This window comes from Genypterus blacodes, unplaced genomic scaffold (genome assembly GCF_046128005.1).
Source record: "Genypterus blacodes isolate CSIRO-AG114 ecotype Tasmania unplaced genomic scaffold, CSIRO-AGI_Gbla_v1 ptg000131l_1, whole genome shotgun sequence".
In the NCBI taxonomy this organism is placed as follows: Eukaryota; Metazoa; Chordata; class Actinopteri; order Ophidiiformes; family Ophidiidae; genus Genypterus; species Genypterus blacodes.
Window position 1 is genome coordinate 723,592 of NW_027466933.1, and position 21,231 is coordinate 744,822.

At 44.5% G+C, this 21,231-nt stretch overlaps 2 protein-coding genes and 1 non-coding gene across 4 annotated transcripts in view; 2 read left to right on the forward strand and 1 right to left on the reverse strand.

Moving 5' to 3' along the window:
- cntn3a.2 (contactin 3a, tandem duplicate 2) overlaps window positions 1-736 on the reverse strand; it is a 28,511-nt gene extending 27,775 nt beyond the window's left edge. Inside the window, exon 1 of the mRNA XM_076163406.1 lies at window positions 682-736. Within this exon, the coding sequence (XP_076019521.1) occupies window positions 682-736 (55 nt within the window). The remainder of the gene's footprint in view (window positions 1-681) is intronic.
- Window positions 737-5,907: 5,171 nt separating this feature from the next.
- On the forward strand, window positions 5,908-5,989 carry trnas-gcu (transfer RNA serine (anticodon GCU)). Its single transcript has one exon. It is a non-coding gene; the product is annotated as a tRNA-Ser (tRNA).
- A 13,816-nt stretch (window positions 5,990-19,805) lies between these two features.
- Window positions 19,806-21,231, forward strand: part of chl1a (cell adhesion molecule L1-like a) — a 41,267-nt gene continuing 39,841 nt past the window's right edge. Inside the window, exon 1 of one of the 2 annotated variants that reach the window (XM_076163448.1) lies at window positions 19,806-20,235. The gene's annotated coding sequence lies outside the window, so the exon portion shown is untranslated. The remainder of the gene's footprint in view (window positions 20,236-21,231) is intronic. The other variant, XM_076163449.1, reaches the window with a different exon arrangement.

Here is a 21,231-nt window from a genome sequence, read left to right on the forward strand (position 1 = left end):
GAGGAGGGGGGAGGGGAAGGAGGTTTGACTACAGCAAAATGCGGAAAATGGCACGCTTTAGCTTTGTATTCTTCAAAACCAATGTATGAAAGCTGAAAAGGAAGCGCAGGTTTTTCAGGAACAAAAGCGCCCCTGAAAATATGTACCGCTGCATCGCACCGCCGCTGCCGCTCGTGTCACTGTGAGAGCTCGCAGGCTGCAGATTTTACATGAATGGAGCCGCCGAGGTTTTATATAATCCTACAGGTGCGGCGGGAAGTCAAGAATAGATTTCTGACGAGAGAGGATATGTGATTTTCTGTGGATTCTGAGGGGGGAAAAAAAGCACATCTGCAGAGGGGAGAAGTCGTGTTCATCCATCATTGTGGACAAAGGCTATTAACACGCTGATCTGTATGTTGCCCTCTGTTAGCAGAAGGGCAAATATGCACAGATAAAAATGTAGAAAAAGGTTTGGAAACAGCAAACGTCTGCCTGAGAGAAAGATTGAAAGTACTGGGACTGTGTTGTGAGTGGAAGTCAATATCGAGGTGTGTTTCTTTAAACCGGGAGGGGGGGAAGGAGGGGGGGGGGGGGGGTCCTATTGTTTCTGACACCGACATGATTTTCAGCCGTCATTCCGCGCTACTGTAAATATCCATAAACGTGAAAGAATCATTGCCGGTGTGAATAATGGTTTACCTGCCAGACAGTCGATGATTGATAACAGGAGAAGCTGTTTCCATGGCAACGTCATCTTTGGCAGCCAAGGGCAAATGAGACTTTCATCCAATAAGCTTCGAAATGGCACTCGTGCTTGCTGCACGACGGGAGCGTGACCTGTGGGATCAAGAATTTTGTCGTAAAATACCAAAATTCGCCGAAACTGACATGCTGTGTCATAAGAGGGGACCCGGACAGATCTGACACCCCACACCCCCCCCTCTCCGCCCCCTTTAACGACTTTATCCCCACTCATCATTTATCAGGGAGAAACTAAAGGATTGGTGTTTGAGATGAAGAGCCAGGACGCCTCCCGTTTCTTCTGTCCATTCTCACTTGTCTAATCAGTGAAAATGAAAGCGGCGTCACTATGTGGCCTGTGGTGCAGCCAACTTGCACCCAGAGTTATCTGAGGGTGATACCAGAAACATATGGGATGAGGCCCCTGCCAATCTATTAGGGGAGCGACCGATGCCTGGGCTCATCCTTCACTTGGACGGATTCGCTCTCCGGCTGCCTGAGGAGACTTGGAGCTGGGAATTGGGTGCCATCCAATCAATTAGATTCACCCACAGCAGCATGTGTCTCCCCACATGCTGGGGTGAATCAAGACAGCCTGATGAGGAAGACATTCCACCCAGGTCCATAATCAAGGGCAAGTGTCTGTCTGCTCGTAGCATGTGTTGCAAATTGCGATACACTCGCTTCTTGCAGGAGGAGACTGAGCGAGTAATGACGCAATTATGAAATGTCAAACATACACACAACAGAGAACCTGCAGTAACATAGTAGTTAGGTAAGCAGTCACACAGACACACACACACACACACACACACACACACACACACACACACACACACACACTTGTCTGCAGGGATATGAACACAGATCCATGAGCAGTGGTGGAAGAAGCACTCCAATACGCCACTTCACTCTCTGAAACCACAGCACAAAAATACTCCATCATAAGTAAAAGGCATTCATTTTATGTAAGTTTACAAGCATTAGCAACAAAATGTACTCAATATCCAAAGTCAAAGTGAAGAAGAATGAATGCATTTACTTGTATCCGTGTATTAATGCGTCTGTATCAGAATCTGAATCTGAATTACCAAAGTTTAAGATGCAACAATAACAAAATTCAGCAAATTTAAGGCTTTCTCCTCAAAGTGGAGATCATGGCTGTCACGATTAATCAACTAAACGATTGCAAATGTGATTAATCGCCAACATGACCCAATGTTCCAGCCACAGAGCTTGCTTACCAACCATTAAATAAGAAAGAAGAAAAGGTAGATTCATCAAAATGACGGAAAAAAGGTAAAGGCCACACAGATGAGGGCCAGGAGCATCGCATATAAAATAAACATAAATATATTATATAATAAAATATAAATATCAAATAAAAACACTGTAGCTTACATTTTGTTTATCCTAATGCAAAGTTTTAACTCATCTGTATCACACTGACCCGGCTATGATGATTTATCATTACCATTAACACTCAGACATACATATACCAATATAAATCTATTATCGATTATTAATCTAAATAGCCAGTAGATTAATCGATTATCAAAATAATCGATGGAGGGCTTTTCATCATATTGGTAGATGCACCTTCTATCGGCGGTGTCTCGGATGTTTTTACACTTTCAGTTCATTTTAAGGACGACGGGTTCCTCAACACACTAAGTCAATTCTCTGCCACACTTCCCTTTGTAAAAATGTTGACAAAATGCCCAGAATGCTTTGTGTCGTTCACGGCTCAGATACAAGATTGTGAAATTCAAGACCGTTCCTCTGCAAACTGCAGCCATCAGATGAGCCAAGTGGAGAGAAAACTCATAAGTACCTCAAAATTGTACTTAAACACCCAACTAAAGAAAATGTAGTTAAAACTCTCTCTGTTTTAAAGCACGCTGACAGCCAGTCTGTGCACACTGATACACACACAGGCATACACAGGCACACACAGGCACACACACAGGCACACACAGGCACACACACAGGCACACACACGACACACACACACACTACAGCGTGATGTGGTGAAGATATATTAATGCCAATGACACATAACAACACTCATCTACTAAATGTCACACAAGCTACACACACACACACCTACACACCCAACTCACAGTCTCACCATGCACGACACACACACACACAGTACACGCTGACACCCTGCCTCCACACACACACACCACACACTCACACACACACATGCTCACTTTCCACTTAGGAGACAGAAGCTGTAATGTGCGGCTCATTTGCGGCCTAATCCTGGGGCGAGCTTGGTTCGCGGAGCTACTTATGGAGGGTCTAATTGTTTGTCAGCTGCTTGGACGTCAAATCAGACACATGTGGGGTTAGGATTCCCCCCCCCCCCCTCATTCCTTTAATGTGTGGGCTGGGCCCTTTTACCTAAAAAGACTCCAAAATTGGATTGGTATGCTTCCTCTCAAGAAGAGTCCATGCACGCTATATACCTCAGTGACAAGCCCACAAAGTGCTGCTACCTCAGGATGAAGGATCTGAGGATTGGTGTGTGTGTGTGTGTGTGTGTGTGTGTGTGTGTATGTAAGGTACAGCGGGTATTACACCAGTGTCGACTTTGTCACGGTGTGTGTCTGTAATGGGTTTTGTCAGGTAGGATTCCCTTTTAACTGCTCATTCCACACAAATCTCCTTCATGCAGACCCGACTGAATCATTCCCTGCTGCAAAACACTGAGTTAGGCGGTCGAGTCAGAGATATCAAACATTCACATGTGCGCACAGCCACACGCATGTCAACACCCACACATTCACACACACACACACACACACACACACACACACGAGCGCGCCTGCACAGGCGGACAATCTCAGGTTCCACACGGAGGAATAATAACGATGGAGATGGAAGGCTGAGGAAGGTGAGAAAAGCTCCCAGGGTGAATCACTCTTCATCACCATACCACCACCACCACCACCATCTCCCCCACCAGCACCATCACCTCCACCTCCACCAGCACCAGCAGCACCACTGCTTGCCTTAAAACTGACACGGGCACAAGAAAAAAAAACATATAATCACCTCATCCAGCACCTCCATCACACTCCGCCAGTATCCAAGTAACACGCTGGTTGAACAAATAGCCCAGCTGGAAGAGTGGGAGTGTACTTACTTTGAAGGCCTGAGCTGCATTCATCACACACACATTCTCACTGACATGGTGACTGGGTGGGGGTGTGTGTAGGGGGGAATATTGTGTGTATGCAGTTATTTCAGCCACTGTACAGGTTGTAATTGTCGCTCACTTCTCCAGGGTTTCAATCAAACACCCATGGCTGCAGGCTCACTTCACACACTTGAATACATTTTACATGTTTTCCATCTGTGGGTCTGGAATCGACACACACCATACATACATTCATACACACACACACACATGCACATCCACCAGCCAAGCCTGAGCTGGCCCCTTACAGCTCCACAGAGGGGGAAGTAAAAGCCTGCACCTCTCTCTCTCTCTCTCTCACACACACACACACACACACACACACACACACACACACACACACACACACAGAGTGGAATAACAGCAGGCAAATCGAACTGTTTGGATGAAGAATTAACCGCAAAACAACAACAACTCCTCTTTTTTTGAGGATCGGGACCCGTGTGTGTGTGTGTGTGTGTGTGTGTCCGCGCTCACACACTCCTCTGTGTGTGGAGGAATGGGCTGCAGTTGGGAGGCACGCTGCGCCTCACGCCGCCTCCAGCCCAAACAATTATTATGAAGATAGAATTACAGGAGGATGTGACGGGTTAACGCGACTTATTTACCCGGGGACGCGCCGACGTGTCGCCCGTTTCACTCCACTATTAATATTTCAGCGGATAAATATCACAGTGTGAATTATTGAGTGAGCTTCCCGTGTTTGCGCACGTTCACATTCGTCCAAAGCGCGCCCCTGTGTGTGTGTATGTGTGTGTGCGTGTGTGTGTGTGTTTGTCTTACCTTGCCTCCCCCCTTATCTGGAGATGTGCGGGGAGCTGCGGGATTCAGTCCTCACGGAAAAGGCGACGCGCCGATCCTCCATGGAAGAGACACGCAAGGTCGTTCACACAGGTGAAGAGCAGCAGACACACGCGGCTCACACCGCTTCTTCTTCTTCTCCTCCTTCTTCCTCCTCCTCCTCCGCCTCCTCCTTCTCTTCTTCTTCTCCTTCTCCTTTTTCTTTCTCTCCTCCACTCCCCACCAACAACACACACACCACACACCAGCGCGCGCACACACGCACACACGCAACACCCACGTTGTTTGCGGTGCTGAATCACATCGGGAACATCCCTCAGTTCACGCAGGCTCCTCCGCGTCTCCGTCTGCGCTCCACTCCGAGTCCGAGTCGTAAATGAAAATCTGTGCAGAGGTGATTTATTATGCGCATCAAGTCGGCTGCTGCTCCTCCCGCGAAGAAGAAGAAGAAGAAGGAGCAGAAGGAGCAGCGGGCAGCGCGGAGAGCTGGAGAGGAGAGGAGGAGCGGAGGAGAGGAGCAGCAGCAGCAGCAGCAGCAGCAGCAGCGCCGGGATGGGATGGGAAGGTGCGGGGAGGGAACCAGACGCACCTGTCGGGAAACTGCGCCCCCCTGCGTCAGACTGGTGAACTGCCATGGAAACGGTGAGCCTCCCCCCGGTCATCATCATGGAAGCGTCACAGGGGTGCGGGGTCATCTGATCTAATGATTGATTGATTGATTCACTCATTCATTTATAATATATACTTATTTGGTAAATCTTTATACAAGCATTTGTTAATTTTTACATTAATTATTTTATATAATGATATTTTATGGGCCATTTTCTTTTGTGTAGATATTTCCTTGTGGATTGTTACCATAGTGTTCATGTCACCACCATAGACATGAGCACAATATATCACAGTTCCCCCCCACACACACAGACACACACTGCACACACGCTGTATACATCATCTTTAGTACGTTACATATATCTTGAACTCAATCTACCTTTACTGTGTCTATAAACTCAACCTCCACACTCTGGTACTTTGATTCATATTGTGGTTTGGGATCACAAAGCTTCTGAACATGACAAAAGAAATAGACTGGAAATCAAAACAAAATGTAACAGTGAAAGCGAGAATTCTTCATCAGATGTGCGAGTCATAGTGTGGAGTCTGAAGGCAGCACAGACGAGGTGGCCGAGTGGTTAAGGCGATGGACTGCTAATCCATTGTGCTCTGCACGCGTGGGTTCGAATCCCATCCTCGTCGGGTTTTGCATGTAGAATGTAACACAGTGAATTTTCAATACAAGCGAATGCCAAATGCTTCGCTGGTTTTGAAGATTACACTCCATGTTACAATAGTATCGCTCAGAAACATATGTCGCTCTCATGCTTCATGGATAATTTGCTTATTTGCAGCGCTAAAGGTTAAGTCACAGCAGGATTATAGTGCGAGCATTAGGTGAAATCAACCTTTTTCTGTCAATATTGTAGTGTGTGTTCCATGTGTACCAGCGTGTGTGGGATCAGCAGGAACGTCAGGAAGCTTGGGTGGCACAGCGGTTAGCACGGTTGGCTCACACAGCTCGGAATTCTGTCTGCACATGTTCTTTTATTCCTCTGTGTTGATTCGCTGACAAAGAAATCTGTGTTAAATCCACATCAAGCGTTTTTGTTTTGGATGGACGGTTGAGTCTCTTCCCAGGTCAGTTGTTCGCATTGATGTGGAGCCATTTCACACCCGACACGTACCATAAAATACCTTTTTGCGAGCGGGAAGTGGCTGCCCAGGGTTTTAAAGAGGTCTCTGTGAACTGTAAAGACTCAACTCGGGCTATAGGAGCCAAAACAACAACAACCTCAAGCTAAAGTGGCTGAAAAGCTGCAGAGTGGAGCGTCGATTCTCAGTGGGATCACGTCTATATGTCACAGACGCTCGCATTGATCAGATATTACCTCAAAAACTCAACCTTTTGTGGGAAATTAACACATAAAAACTCAACAACGTGTGACTACTGAGTCTGGTGTGTGCCTGCACGAGAAGGCTGAATGGAATTACACACAATCCCCCCGAGAGCCTCAGGTGATATTCCCCCCCCTTCCATCGTGTCATGTGATAGTTTTCACCAGGGATTATGTCATGGTGTGTGACTCAAAATTGCACCGTCTAACAGGGAAACTTGTGGCGGCTCTGACGGTTCAGTGTTTTTGATAAGCATCCGCTGACAGCTCTGGTTAAACACGACCGCAAAGATGTATTTCCCCAGACAAGACTGCCAGGGAGAGATGGCTCGTTCGCCTTCCATCCATCTTTCTCTCTCTCTCTCTCTTTGCTTCACACTCACTCTTCATTCACACTCCCACTCGCCTTTACAGAACACACGCCGAAAACCCTTTTTACTGCAGTTTACTCCCACAGTCCAAATTGCTGTTTTGCACATCGCACCCATACCCTTCCAAACATGCACACACACTCTCTCACACACACACACACACACACACACACACACACAAAGGTCAATACCCGCGGTGGGGCGGCGGTGGAGCCTGACTGTATCTCTGTAGGTCTTGCAGTCCCTCAGTCTAACAGGAACTCCATTAATCCCACATTGATCATCCACATTCCAGGCACAGGATCCTTAAACATGGCCGGGGCATCATTAATAACGCTCCATACAGCAGCCATTTGACATTTCCTTTAATTATGCCTGTAATTTATTCATGCACTTGATCCTAGGAGCTTGTTGTGAAAAGGTTCCTCCAGGAATATTTTAGTCTGCTCATTTTAAGGCCTGCGGATTAACCAATTTAATAGCAAACCCCTGAAGGTATTACTCCCTTCTCACTCTCTCTCTCTCTCTCTCTCTCTAGCTCTCTCCCTCTGTCTCTCCCTCTCTCTCTCTCTTCACGTGTGTGTGTCTGTCTGTGTGTGTATGAAATGGCACGAGCTTTGTCCCTTGAATGTGTGTGTTAAGCCCCAAAAGTCATTAGGTCTTATTCCTCAAGCATTCAGAGGACTGAATGTAAATTCTCCGTTTTACGAGCTCTTCTCATTTCGAGGACGCACAATGAAAAGTGCAAATGGTTGCAGGATCTCTGCTCGTCGCACAATGCAGCGACCCCCATATTTAACCCAGTTTCCTGGAGGAAAACATTGCCGCTTAATTTGCTCACTCGGCAGGTCGGTGAAGAGACAGGAAAACACAGCTATTTCTCCCGATGAAGTGGAGGAAATCACAACTGTGCGCTCTTCAAACGGGATTGGAGATGTTAATTATGATGTTGCTTGATCACAGAACATCGCTCAGACGCTGCTGCACACTTGACAGAAATTCCACAAATTGTGCACATTTGAAGCCTGGCACGTAAGGAGCTGTCATCAGAAATGTACACACACACACGCACACACACACACACACACACACACACACACACACACACGTCCACACACACACATGCAGGTGTACATGGAAGGTAATTTGTCACTTGTAAATGGAAAGTAATTTGTCAATTTGTCACCAGTGGAGGAAACAATATAAAGCATACTTTATTATTTCATAAAAATTTAAACAGCAATCTGTGCACATGTGTAAACCTGCATCACTTCCCCTGTATAATCACATTCTCCAAAACCATAAATCCCCTTCATTTTTCATAAACCTTTGCGCTTTTGTATAATACATCACATGAATCATGCACATCCATGCTTATTCTCTCGCTCTCCCTTTCTCTCGCTCGCTCTCAAACTCACTCACACACTCCGACTCCCAGTTTGTTTACTTTTCTTCTCTCAGTAGCCTTAGTTCATTAGCCAGACTGGTTTCAACAGCCTTGCATAGAAGACTAATGGGCCAGCATGCCTTTTATTGCATACTGCAGTTCCATGGCGGTGGAGGTCCATTATGTTGGAAGATCAAGAATTTACTCTCTCACTGATAGGGAGGCCTTGCTAGGGGCTAATGAAGGGATGGATCCACTTTGAGATAAATCCTCCTGGAGGGCAGTAAAAAATTCGCTTGGCTATAGAAGAGGCCTGCAATTAGAAACCTGCTCCAGAGGTTAGTCCACTAAAGTCAGTGGGGAGATGAACTCAGTGCAACCTGGCAACCCATGCATCCTAGGAAACGATCTAATCTATCTATCTATCTATCTATCTATCTATCTATCTATCTATCTATCTATCTATCGGCTGTATTTTGGCATTTTGAGTTGAATAGAACCTACCAATGTCAGGTTTCTGCAAATGAAACTGTCAATAGGATTACATTTTCGGTTTAGTTACTAACATAGAACGTAGGTTGGAATTGGGAATGGCTGTCTACCTCACCGGCTACATTAATTCAATAAAAGCCCCATGAATTTATTTGCCAATTCCCATCTATGTGAATGCAGTTGGATGTCCCCAGATGAAGCTTTATTATTAACTTATCTAAATCAGAAAGGTTTGACGTGGACTTGGATTTATGGCACCAGTTATCACAGCCGGCAGGAGTGGGTTGCTAATGTCTCCCCGTGTCTGCCCTGGTTGTGTAAGCGGGCGGTGCGTTTGTCGAGGACTTTACCAAGCGATGATATGCCGTGGCTGAGTGCCAGTCAGGATGTTTTGATGTGCTTCTGTCACGCCGCACGCCAAAACTCTATTCATGCGGCTTTAAAGGCCCCGCGTGTAACATCTCACCATTGATAACACATGATTACTGCGAACAAACAAGACCACTGCTGAAAAATAGAGGCTTCGCCGCCGCCGCTCTTTCTCTACGCTGTCACTGGATGGCATTTTGTGCGGCTGGGCTGTATAATGGCACAAAGAGAGACTGCTGCACACCACAAAGGACGGCTGGGAGAGCTTTCAAACGGCACAAAGTGAAGTAGCTTTCAGAGTTTCTTACAACAACAAGTGAAACGCTGATGGAAAAATTACTTTGTCCATTATCAGCTCTTATCCCTCTTGCTCTATTAAACAATCTAATGCAGGGTGATGCCAGGGGGGCGGGCGTGGGCAAACTCACAAGCTCTCTCTCTCTCTGTCTCTCTCTCTCTCTCCCTCCCTCTGTAGCTCGAAGCAGCTGGGTTTATTGGAAACGTGCTCATAATCTGGTTATTATTCCAGCATGAACAAAATCTGCTGTTGTGCAACCGCGGCCACTGATTAATTAATTATATCAGTCGAACACAAGCAGGTTTACAATGCAATGTAATTCTTTTTGATTATTTGTCAATCTTTATATCGTCTAGTTTGTAAAATACAAAATTGTAACGACAAATGCTAAGCTTCCCGTTTCCCTCTCACGCCTGTCAATTGTCACCCGTCGGCCAATCAGCTTCCTTTATTCCTCGCCAGGTCTCCTAAGTTATTCCTGATGCGAGTTCCCTGCCGCTCTTGCTGCTCTTTGATCTTGTGTACATCTTTGAAAACCTGCTCCTAGTTTTTCCGCCTTTTGTCTTTGGTTTTTGTGCTCTTCTTGCCTTTGCCCTATTTTTGGAGGAATTTTGGTTTAATGAAGATTCTCTCCTTATCTTATCCTACTTCTTCATTTCCAGAGGCACAAAATGATGAAACCAGTGCTCCCAGCAATACAAAAGCTTTTACTTTGCAACGATATGAAACAGAGAATCTGTATAAATTATCAAAATGGAGAAAGTGGAATCTAAGGAGTTTAATTTATTGCGAGAGAAATGGCAAAACAATAAGCTGTTGTTTCATTTTCTAACCGACTCGTGAATTCAGCATCAATTTTGGCGTTGAAAAAGGCCAGACTTTGTATGCCAGCCTCTTTCCTTTTCCATGGGACAGGGAGCGCTTGGATGGGTTCGGTGGACATCATGGTCAGTTTTAGCTGAGAGTGTCAAAGTGACCATCAACTCAATGGCCACTTTGAGTCGATAGTTTGTAGTGTTGTTAAGCAAATGTATCATCAAGTGTCGACACTGGTGTCCACTTGTGACAAATTGTCCTCTCGGCTGAAGTAGCTTCCCTCTGTTTGGCAAATGTTGACATTTTTTGGAGACTTTCCCTTTGTTCGTCATTGAATAATATTGAAGTGTTTTGTGACAGATGTAGCAGCAGCTCATGCGGCGGCTACTTTAAACCACAGATACAAAGACGGTGGAAACACAAGTGAGTGAGTCACTTTGCAGCATGTGTGAGCTTTAACAGCCAGTGGGCACTTTTGCGAGCTAGTTGTTTTCAAGGCAACATAAGGAAACTCTGAGCGCCACAAAGAGACCAGATTGTGATTCAACGGCCAACAGTGAGAAATGAGTCGATTCCACACCTCTCAAAGTAACAAAGACTGAACATCTATGAGCTTTACCAAGCCGGCGTTTACTGCAGAGTTAACGTATTGTATCCTATGATCCATCCATTTTCTGCACCTGCTTTGGTTGTGGGGAGTTGGAGTCTATCCCAGCATGCACTGGGCAAGAGGCAGGCTCCGCAGTGGATACATCATCCATCTATTACAGGGGTAGGCACACATACGGTACACGTTCATGCCTACAGTTCACTCTAGCTGCGTGTCTTTGGATTGAGGAAAGGGAGAACGTGCACTATTCACAGTAACAAACAAAGCTGGATTTGAACCCTCAACTGTGGTCTCAAACTGTGTGACATGAAGGTACAACTTTCAAGTCTAGCTAATGTCTTCATTATCCTAATTCACTGATTCGCTCCTCTTCTGAAATCAAAAGAACAGCTACAATTTATGGCCGTATTCATACAGAACAAGGAAAGAAGAAAAGAACATTGTTGGATGTAGGTTGGAAATGTCTGAATTTGGTGTGAAATCATGAAGAGATGAAAGGTGCAGAATCTAACAAGCATTGTTAGAGGTAGAGAATCTAACGAGCATTTTCCTTTAACACAAAATTCCTCACCTGAATGTGCACAAGTCCACAGAGTCAGTATGGCAGAATACCATGACACACACACACGCACACCACCTTCATCATGTTGATACTGTGTCATCTTCATTATATTGCTCTCTCCTCTCCTTGTAATCCTCCTCGCTCCGTGCTTAAACCCAGGACCTTCTTCTTATGAGGTGTCAGTGCTGAGTATTAGTAAGTTCTTCTCTGAGTGTATCCACACACACTCTGTGTACTGCAGTGCACCAAACTTTAATAATTTGAATTTTAGTGTCTTTCTCAAGGGCTCTTCCACAGCTTTTGTGGAGCGTTACGTTTACAAGCTTACGTCTGTGCCCGGGAATCAAACCAGAGACTTTCATAGCTCCATTGGTCAATGTCAGAATCTCCCAGACCAACCTTGAAGTATTGACAGGATAAAATTACAATGACATCATCATCTCCCAATGCCTTTACAGGTTTAAAGAAAAAAACAAAAAGCTCCCTCAGTCCTAAAGACAAAATTAGCCTCGCAGCCTGTAGCTTTGCACTACCGAGCGGAAAAAACATTGGGGAAGGAGCAGGTGGCGGCAGACATTACCGCCCGTCCTTCTGCCAATCTGAACAGACATTTTCATAGCAGCTCATGTGGTTATAAATTCAGCCATTGGCAACGCATAAAGTGATAACCGTATCAAAATTGCTCTAATGCTTTCGTTTCAGTCAGGAGAGCTTGTGTAAAGCGTAGTAAAAAGGCTGGGCATGGGAGATTGTTAAATTGAACCTGGAATGGAGTTTTAGACAGGAAATATAACCTCCTCTAATATTCAGAGTTGGTTTATTAGACAGATTTAAATCAGGTGAGAGCTCTTTTTTTGTCAGCGGCGGAGGATAAGAAACTCTGTAGATATTACCTGAACCGAGCATTTATACTCATCTAGACATCCCCCTATGTTTACATTGTGAGGTTGTTCCATTTATTTAAGCAGCTATAAATATTTAAAGTGTAAAACTGTTGTGGGGGATGATACAAAAGTACTCTCAGCTGAATATTCATTACCTATAAATATTTTAGCTCTCATTTCACTGGCTTTTCCATTGACTGGTGCTGCGTGTGCACACATGCCAGGGTGCGTTTCCACTGTTCAATTCTGCTGCCCCGGTCTACCGTCGTCTGACATCTGCAATCAATAAAGCCACCGAACCCACAAGGTCAGCCAACCTCACATGAGATGGGCAATTTTTCTCTTATAAAAAGCTGCATGAATCTACACTCCCACGCGCCATGTTTGTTTGGTTGGAGGACAGAGGTACAGGATCCTCATCAGTTAGGCAGCGCTGATGAAGAGAAGGAAGAGGAAGAAGGAACATTTCTCCACTTCAAAGAGAATCCTGTGAAAGTACATCATTAAATATCAGAATCAATATTAATTTCCTAAAAGTTTCTTGAATCAAACGAAAAATCCAGAATCCAAGAATTTATAAGAATTCGCAAATTTTCGAGAAAATCCTAATTGAACTCAAAAATGTGTTTCCGTCTATTTATTGCTTGATTTTGTCCCTACATTTTTTAACATTTGTATACAAATTAGTGCTGGATGAGAACACTTTTCCAGAAGGTTAAACACGGTAATGTAACATCCATAACAAACGAGCCGAAACAAAAGGATCTTTTGGACCAGAATGTCTCTAAAAGAAAAGCTAAAACCCAAAAGTTCTCTGCAGACTGGGGTCGGCCTGTCGTTAACCCAACACATGCTGCCTCCTGGCCCTGAGTGCCTCCTAAAATGAAATGTTTGCCTCCTTCATGAGCAAAAGGAGGCAGTTGGGAGTCATGTTTACTTTCATTTTGAGAGCATTAGAAGCTTATAGGTAAGTGAACTGTGCAATGTGGGGGAGCCAAACAGCAGGGATGTCACTAGAGTGGCTTCCTCTACCCTCACCCTCCTCTGCACTAAAACACACACGCCGGACCCTCGGCTATCGTGAGGCTCGGCGCGGCTGGCAAATGTTCCCGCACCTTCCTTTTAAGTGTTCAATAGAAAGATCCATCCTCCCTGATTGGGGTTTAGCTATGTATAGGTGTAAATCACCCGATGGATTTTCAATAGCGTCTTCCTAATGATTGGTTTCACTCTCTAGTTGTCGATGATGCAACGATCTTCTGTACTTAGCATACATTAAAAGACACAAACGTGTACAAACAATAACAGCCATGATTGATTTATTAAGATATGCTTTAGTTTGCAATTAAGCACCGACATCAAACCGCAAGCAGCAAACAAAGCGGTCTCATCAGCACACTAAAAAAAATGCTAAACAGTGACAAAACGTCCAAACATCTGGTAACAAGTGACTACTCTGCACTTCCACAGCGATAAGTTGCACATTTCTGGTGACAAATGATGCAGAAATAGCGTGAAGAAGCAAACGTCTCTCTCTCATTATGGCTGCTGAGCGCTGCGGTGGATCTACTGGGATCTCAGATTTCCATGAGTGATCATCAGCAGGTTAAAGATGGACACATCTGCTTCCCCACGCAGCTGTCTAGCATAGCATTCAGGACGGCAAACACATGAATTATTCAAACGTCTTCATTAACATAAAGGGCCCTTTAATGGTCAACGTGCTGACTTGTTAGTGCACAGGAAACAGAAAATCTATAATACAAGTATTTAAAGACAAAACTTTGTTGGGGAAACAAAACTAAAACAGTGTCGTCTCTGATGTGGCTGTGATTCATTATAAGAACATTAAGAATGTAATCATGTTACTTTTGACAAGGGTTCCCCCTGTTCCCAGTCTTTATGCTAAGCTACGACTCAGAAATGGGAAAATTGATCAAGCAAGCGCTCGGCTGCTGTTGATGTCCAAACCAATCAGAGCAGATCAGGCTTGAAAGCTGTGTTTTCACTCCGTGTGTGTAGCAATGAGAGTAGAAATGGATCACTCAGTATGTTTCTGGCAATTGATGAACTCATAGTCGCGATGAAGAGGGATTTATTTGTCTGTATGGGTCAGGAAATCAGAGGGCATACAACTAAACTTGGTACGCCTGCAGCATTGGAAATTCTTTCTGCTCATTTCACACATTTCCCTTTACACTACAATAAGTATTTAGGCATATCTATTCTAATTCTAATTCTTAATGTTTCTTATCCTTATCTAAAACTATAATAAAATATTTACGCCTAAAACAAATTGGACACCTTATATACGATTAACAACACGACTTCATCCATTTTTAATTATGAACCGGTAAGGAAATAAATACTGAACCCCTTGTGGCCATGACGCTGTACTGCACCCCGAACGGAGGACGAAACCATTCTAGAATAGCATGCTAACTATGCCACGAGTTAAACACACAATACACGCGACACACACACACAAACAACGGTTTCTAGGGCAGTTTCTCTACAATACTTAATAATAATAATAACCGGGTATGTATAACATATGCAATACAATGAAAATAAGACTTTATGACATTTATTGCGGACAGTAACTCACCTGCAGCAGTAGACGTTCTTTACCCACAATGCAACTGACGTACGCAAATTACAAAACAAAAGTCCTGACCCATTTCTGTAGGATTAAACACTATATATTATCTATATAACTTCATTATTCATTAGCTTTATTTATTATTCTGTTACATTCGCATGCATTCAACAATAAATAATTGGGTATTAGGCTAGGATGCATGTATGTTTTTGTGTTTTTGTGTATGTTTGCTTTAATGTTTGCTCCTCATGTTTATGTTAAGCTTTGCTGGGTTCCTTTCACACAGATCACATTCGTGTAAAGACCAAATTGGGCTTTGACTCTTTCACCAAAGTGCACAATGAGACCTCAAAGCAATGGCGGCAGCTGAGTTCCATCAGGAATAATTCATGTGTGGTGTAACTGCTTCCATTTGCATGTGAAAACACACATTTCATCTTTTCATTCTTCAACTCATTTCAACATTTTGTTCCTTTTTTTTTTGGCGATGAAAGTTGCGATTCTGGAAGGGAAATTATTCATAGAAAGGACGGCAAACAAAAAAAACAAACAACAAGGCAAAGAATTTACAGAGTGGCTGTTTGCGCCTATTTGCATTGATATTATGAAGATGCTCATTTATTTCTTTTACCACCTTTGTTAGGGGAAAAATGTCAAGATGCATTATGGAGTCTGGGATGCAAACACACACACACACACACACACACCCATCCACCCTTGATTGTGCTCTCTCTCTTTCTAACACACACACACAAACAGAAAGCAGAGGACAGAACACAGCAAAGAAACCTTAGTCACATATTCTCAGTACGTGTGTGTATGTGTGTGTGTGTGTGTGTGTGTGTGTGTGTGTGTGTGTATTAAAGTCATTTAACATTTCAATTGCCATTATTTTCCCTTGGGCACCAATAGTCAAGCAAGCTGCTGTAACGCTGTTAAGTGGTGGTGATGTAACTGCCCGTATTCCACTGCAACATCGATATCACACACAGGCACACACACACGCACACACACACAAGGACACACACTTCCTCACGCACACACTGGCACTCCTGGGTTTTGAGCGAAAAGGAATGAAGGCAGCTCAGCCCGCTTTGATTGCTCTTATCAGTCAGCGTTTACTCTGGCGCCGCTCGCGTCTCGCTGTTCTCTCGCAGGGCAGCAAACACCAGATAATCCATTGCCACTACAGATGAAATTTTACATCAGGGTGTTTGTTGTTCCCAGCGCAGCTTTCCAACGCGATCAGTGATTAAAAACACACGCGGCCTAATAATCCTGGGTGGATGTGAAGCGTGCTCCCTGTGTTCTCTCAGGTGTCCCTCCTTGTCCTCTTTCTTCTCTCACTCTTCTCCCTTTCTCTCCCTCTCTTATCCGTCTGACACGCGGAGCTAAAGGCCGGTCGGATCAAAGCTCACCTGGGCACCTGGATCGCTCTGTGCGGCGGGCAGATATTGGACAGGGAATTGATGCCGAGCGGATCGCTGACACGCTCGGGTCAACGTGCTGACACGCTGTGATTCAATATAAAGGAACTTATAATTGGATGATTTCATACAGTGAGCAGCAGCTCAGCCTTGTTCTATGGGTAATCCTTGAAGAATATTGGGAGTCTGAAAATTAGCCTCAATCAAAAGGAGGTAAAGGGATGAATCCTAATGTCGTCTCTGCTCAGGAAACTTCCGCAGGCCTGAACGTGATCGTCTCACATTCATAATTCATGTAGAAACTATCAGCACAATGAGCTCACATCTGTAAACTCTCCCTCTGCACTGCTCTCATATCAGCACAATCAATCACATCCACGTGCGTTACAAACTGTGGAACCTAAATAACTGAACTCAACTCCCCTGTGCTTAAATGTTAAATGTTGCGGTTTTGTTTGGTGCTCACTCACTTAAGTGGCTGCACTCATTCTGCTCCACGCCGCGTCCCCGTCTGCTTGCATTTGGCCTCAGCCTCCCGCTTTATCTGTGATCTGAAGGTCAATGCCAAATTCAATGCGGGATAACACAAATTGGGGAAGACTGGCAGCATCTGGCCAGACATTTTAAATGAAGTTGGGTGGTGTTTGCTGTGGGAGAGAACTGAGACGTGACACTGGGTGGGGGTGTGTTTGGGCTAAGCGGCCCTAAGCGCTGTGCCACATAATGAGAATGTGTTACTGTACAGAGCCGTGCGGACGCCTCGGCTTTTGCTCTTGCCTTTTCCACAGGTTTAATCGCTTTATTATGATTATATTAACAGGTTTTCATGGCTAGAATGGGAAGATTTAATCTTTAATTAAAACATGTCTGACAGTGTTGAAGGCATAAATCATTCAGGAGTGCAGATTACATTTCTTGCAGCTTTGATGGGCAGCAACAAAATCTATTAAATGCACCCCCGGTTAGTTTCAACAGAGAAATATCAGTAACAATGAATAATCAGTCGATAACAGTCATCCGAAGAAGATTTTGTTTTCTTGTTTTATCCACAGAAACACACAGAGAGATTTGGAGACGAAGAGGAGAAGAAGAAGAAGAAGAAGAGGAAGGAGCATCTCTTTATTTGTTGGACAGTGAATCCATCCTCTGCTTTTAACTCTTCCTCCAGGTCTGCAGCTAAGTGCCTTGGTCAAGGGCAAAGGCAGGAGTGATCCCCACGAGTAACATTCACACTCAAACCACAATTCAGACGTGGAAACGCATTAATCAGACTTCTGTGTGTCATTAAAATTGATCTGAGCTGTTCCGATCTCCATGGAGACGGGCAGTGAACAGGATGGATTAGTTGACTGTGTTATTGGCTTCCTGGTGCAAGCACAGGGATCTGAGATGTCACTAGGGGGCATCGTTATACCACAGGAGAAAACATCTGGCAGTCATAATATAAATCTATTACCATGGAAACAGGATTGTCTATATACTCTCGCCTCACTTAGAAAAAGTCTCACAAGGTTTCTCAGGGGCTCCAAAGCAGGGGGCAGAGGTCAACGTGGACCTCCAGAGAGGGAGAATCACTACTTGAATAAAGGCTTTTCAATTTAGACTCCCGTGTTTTCCCAAATATTCTAGATTCTTCTCCTATTAATGATTGTACAGTGGCTCGACGTTGGTGGGAGGAATCCATAGATCTCATTTGTCTGTCGACTCAGTGAAGTGGCTCAGGCCAGAGAGAAACAGAAGTCGAGGTCAAGATTACAGGTCAATGCAGCCGTAAAGGGCGACAATGCGCGGCGCTCCGATGTCTCCCTCAAAGGAGGCAGAGGTCAAAGTTCGGGACACAGTCCTCGCCGCCGGCCCAGGCAGTAATTGGAAAGCAGCGCCGGCGTGAGCTTCATCTCGCCGGCCTTACAATTAAAAGTGTGGACCCTGTGGGAACGGAGCGCGCCACGGAGGACTTCACGGTGAATAGGTTCATTCTTCTGGGCCACGGGTGCCGACCGGAGCTGAAGGAGTCCAGTTATTGGGTCATCGGCTAGTTTGATTCCAGTTTAGTAAGCAGGGAAATACGAAGTTTGCAAGAATAACATTTAAGGACAGATTCATGTGGTTCACCAGCACTTAAGCCATCATCATCATCATCATCATTATCATCATCATCATGTAAATAAAGTACCGTGCCAGACTACTGCACTGAATAAAGACAACTTGATAATTGCAGCGAAGGATTCTTGATTAAGAATGTGATGTTTTGATGAAAATACCACAACCGCTGCGGTGAAAACAGCAAGCATGAGTTGTTTCAGTGATTAACAGTGGAGGAGGTACTTGGATGTACTCGAGCGTATGAGAAACGTTGATAATTGAATAAAGCGTTAATTGGCCTCGTGAGCGGCAAATGTCAGCTAATTGAAGTTGAATTTGCTGATACTTTGCAGCTCGTTCTCGACTCAACTGCAGGAGTTTCCAGGTGTCGATTGTGTTTGTTGGGTGGCAAAGGTGATATGAAGCCGGCGGAGCTGGAGTGAGAAACGATCCGGGGTGTGGACTCGCGCTAAGCAAACACTGGAGCGGCTTTGAGTTTTGACACCAACACCCACATTTCCTCCCTAAGTGTGTATTAGAAATGAAAGTCATGTCACGTCAAGCACATAAATCAAAGCTGCGCCAAACCGAACCCACAGCTATCACCTCTGCTGTTGAGCAAGGCATGGACGGGGTGGAAGTTTACCTTGGCTTTTATGAATTGTTATCAACAACAAGGGAGTTGATTTACAGGCCGCAGCACATTTCATATACAAGATCATTCAAAGTGGAAGAAGGAAGAAGGAAGAAAGCAACAACAACAAGACGAAAGAATATAACAAATTCATATCGACAAACATTCAATGTGACCACGTATAGGCAGAGAGTGACGAGTCTGTGAAATTCAACTATCAATTCCATTAAGTCCAACTTTTAGTCCATCAAATCATATTTCTGCATTTTTTCTGATTTGTAGATGTAAAACGTCAAAAAAGAATAATTGCCCAGTCAGCTCTTAAATCACACACAGTGTAGTTTCCTCCTTACATCCCATCAAACATTGAGCTCTTATACTCCTAATTTAGCACAATCAGCCCAAATAAATAAGTACAGGGAAGTAAATGAGCCAGTTTGTCCTCTGGGGATGTTTGCTAAGAACACCAGTGACTGTTCTTATCATCACTAACAACACAAGTACAGGAGGTTTATTATCATAAACACACGTAAGGTTGTGCCTGTTGATTGACACGCACGCATATACACACACACTCACACACACACACACACACACACACACATACGCGGAGTGAACTCTTTCCTCATGTTTGCCATAGTTGCGCATGTGGGATCCCACGCGTGTCCGCTCACAGTGACATGAAAGCGGCCATTCCGCGGCGTCTCCACGGCCACCGCACCGCGCGTCCTTTGACCTCTGCCGCTTCCAAAATAGAGGAACGACCTTGCTGGGACTCGAGTCGCAGTTGTCGAGTTGCTGCGCAGGATCCGCCGTCAGTCAAGAGGCGAGTTGGACACGGGAAGCGCGTTATTACGCAGCGCAAACTTTGTTCTGAACGGGAGGGAAAATGTTCCCGTCGGGATTTGTGAAGATTCCTACAGCCCCTGGACTCAAATGACGGACTGGACTTTTATGTTTTGTTTTGTTTTTAACCGACGAAACCTCAACTATCAGCGGAGTTTAGACGCGTCTCAGGTAAGCTGAAGAGTTTCCCTCCACACCACTGCGCGACAAGTTCTGTTGATGAAACTTTGAGTGAGTTTCAAAACAGCTGACGGGATTTTAAAAGTTGTTGTTGTTGTTTTAGTTTTACAAGTTTAAGCCACTGAAGTGACATGAACACTACTAAAGTCCTCTACACTGCGTTCTAGAAAGTTCACTCAGACAAATATGGTACATTCCAGAGTGTCTGCAAAGTTTATTGTTATAAAGTGCTATTTTAAATAAAAAACAAACTAATAAAATAAATAAAAAGTTATAAACAAATCAAATAGACCCCCAACCCCCCTGAAAAAAGTTAAATACAGAAAAATGAATCAAAATTCCATATTTGTGTTCTATTCTTGGTGATCTCCATGATCCTGATCTTTGTTTCTGTGTGATTTGCCGTCTTGTCCTCTACAACATATTTCTACAGTGATGAATTGAAGCCAGACTCCAAAGGGTTAAATCAACATGTTTGACTGGCAGCTCAGTAATGCCATTTGATTTAATGCAGGTTTGTGTGTTTGTGTCAAAATGGCACTGAGTCACTCGGCCAAAGATATTTCTGGCCCTAGATGACTCACACGGGGTCAACATGGACACAGCAGACCGGAGTTTGGACCACGTTCATTGCGGTAGTCGATGGCGTCTGTGCAGCTGAGTGTGTTTGTGCCATCTGTCACTAATGGGGCTTCGTGTGTGACAGGATGAAGATGTGGACGTCACTCTGATCACTTCATCATCAAGTCAAGTTAAAAGGACATATTAGCAGTTAAATGTCTTCAGTATTGATTATTAACGTATTACAGTGGAGGTGATTGATCTGATCTCACACGCTGACACATTTTTGCCCCATACTAGTGAGTTACTGTGCTTCCATGTGGTCTGTGACAGAGTTTGAGGCTCCTGTCGTCCCCAGTCTTTCTGGTTTGGGCGATGACAGGATGCAGTTGAGCTTCTGGTGCAAATTCTCAAGACTTTCAAGCT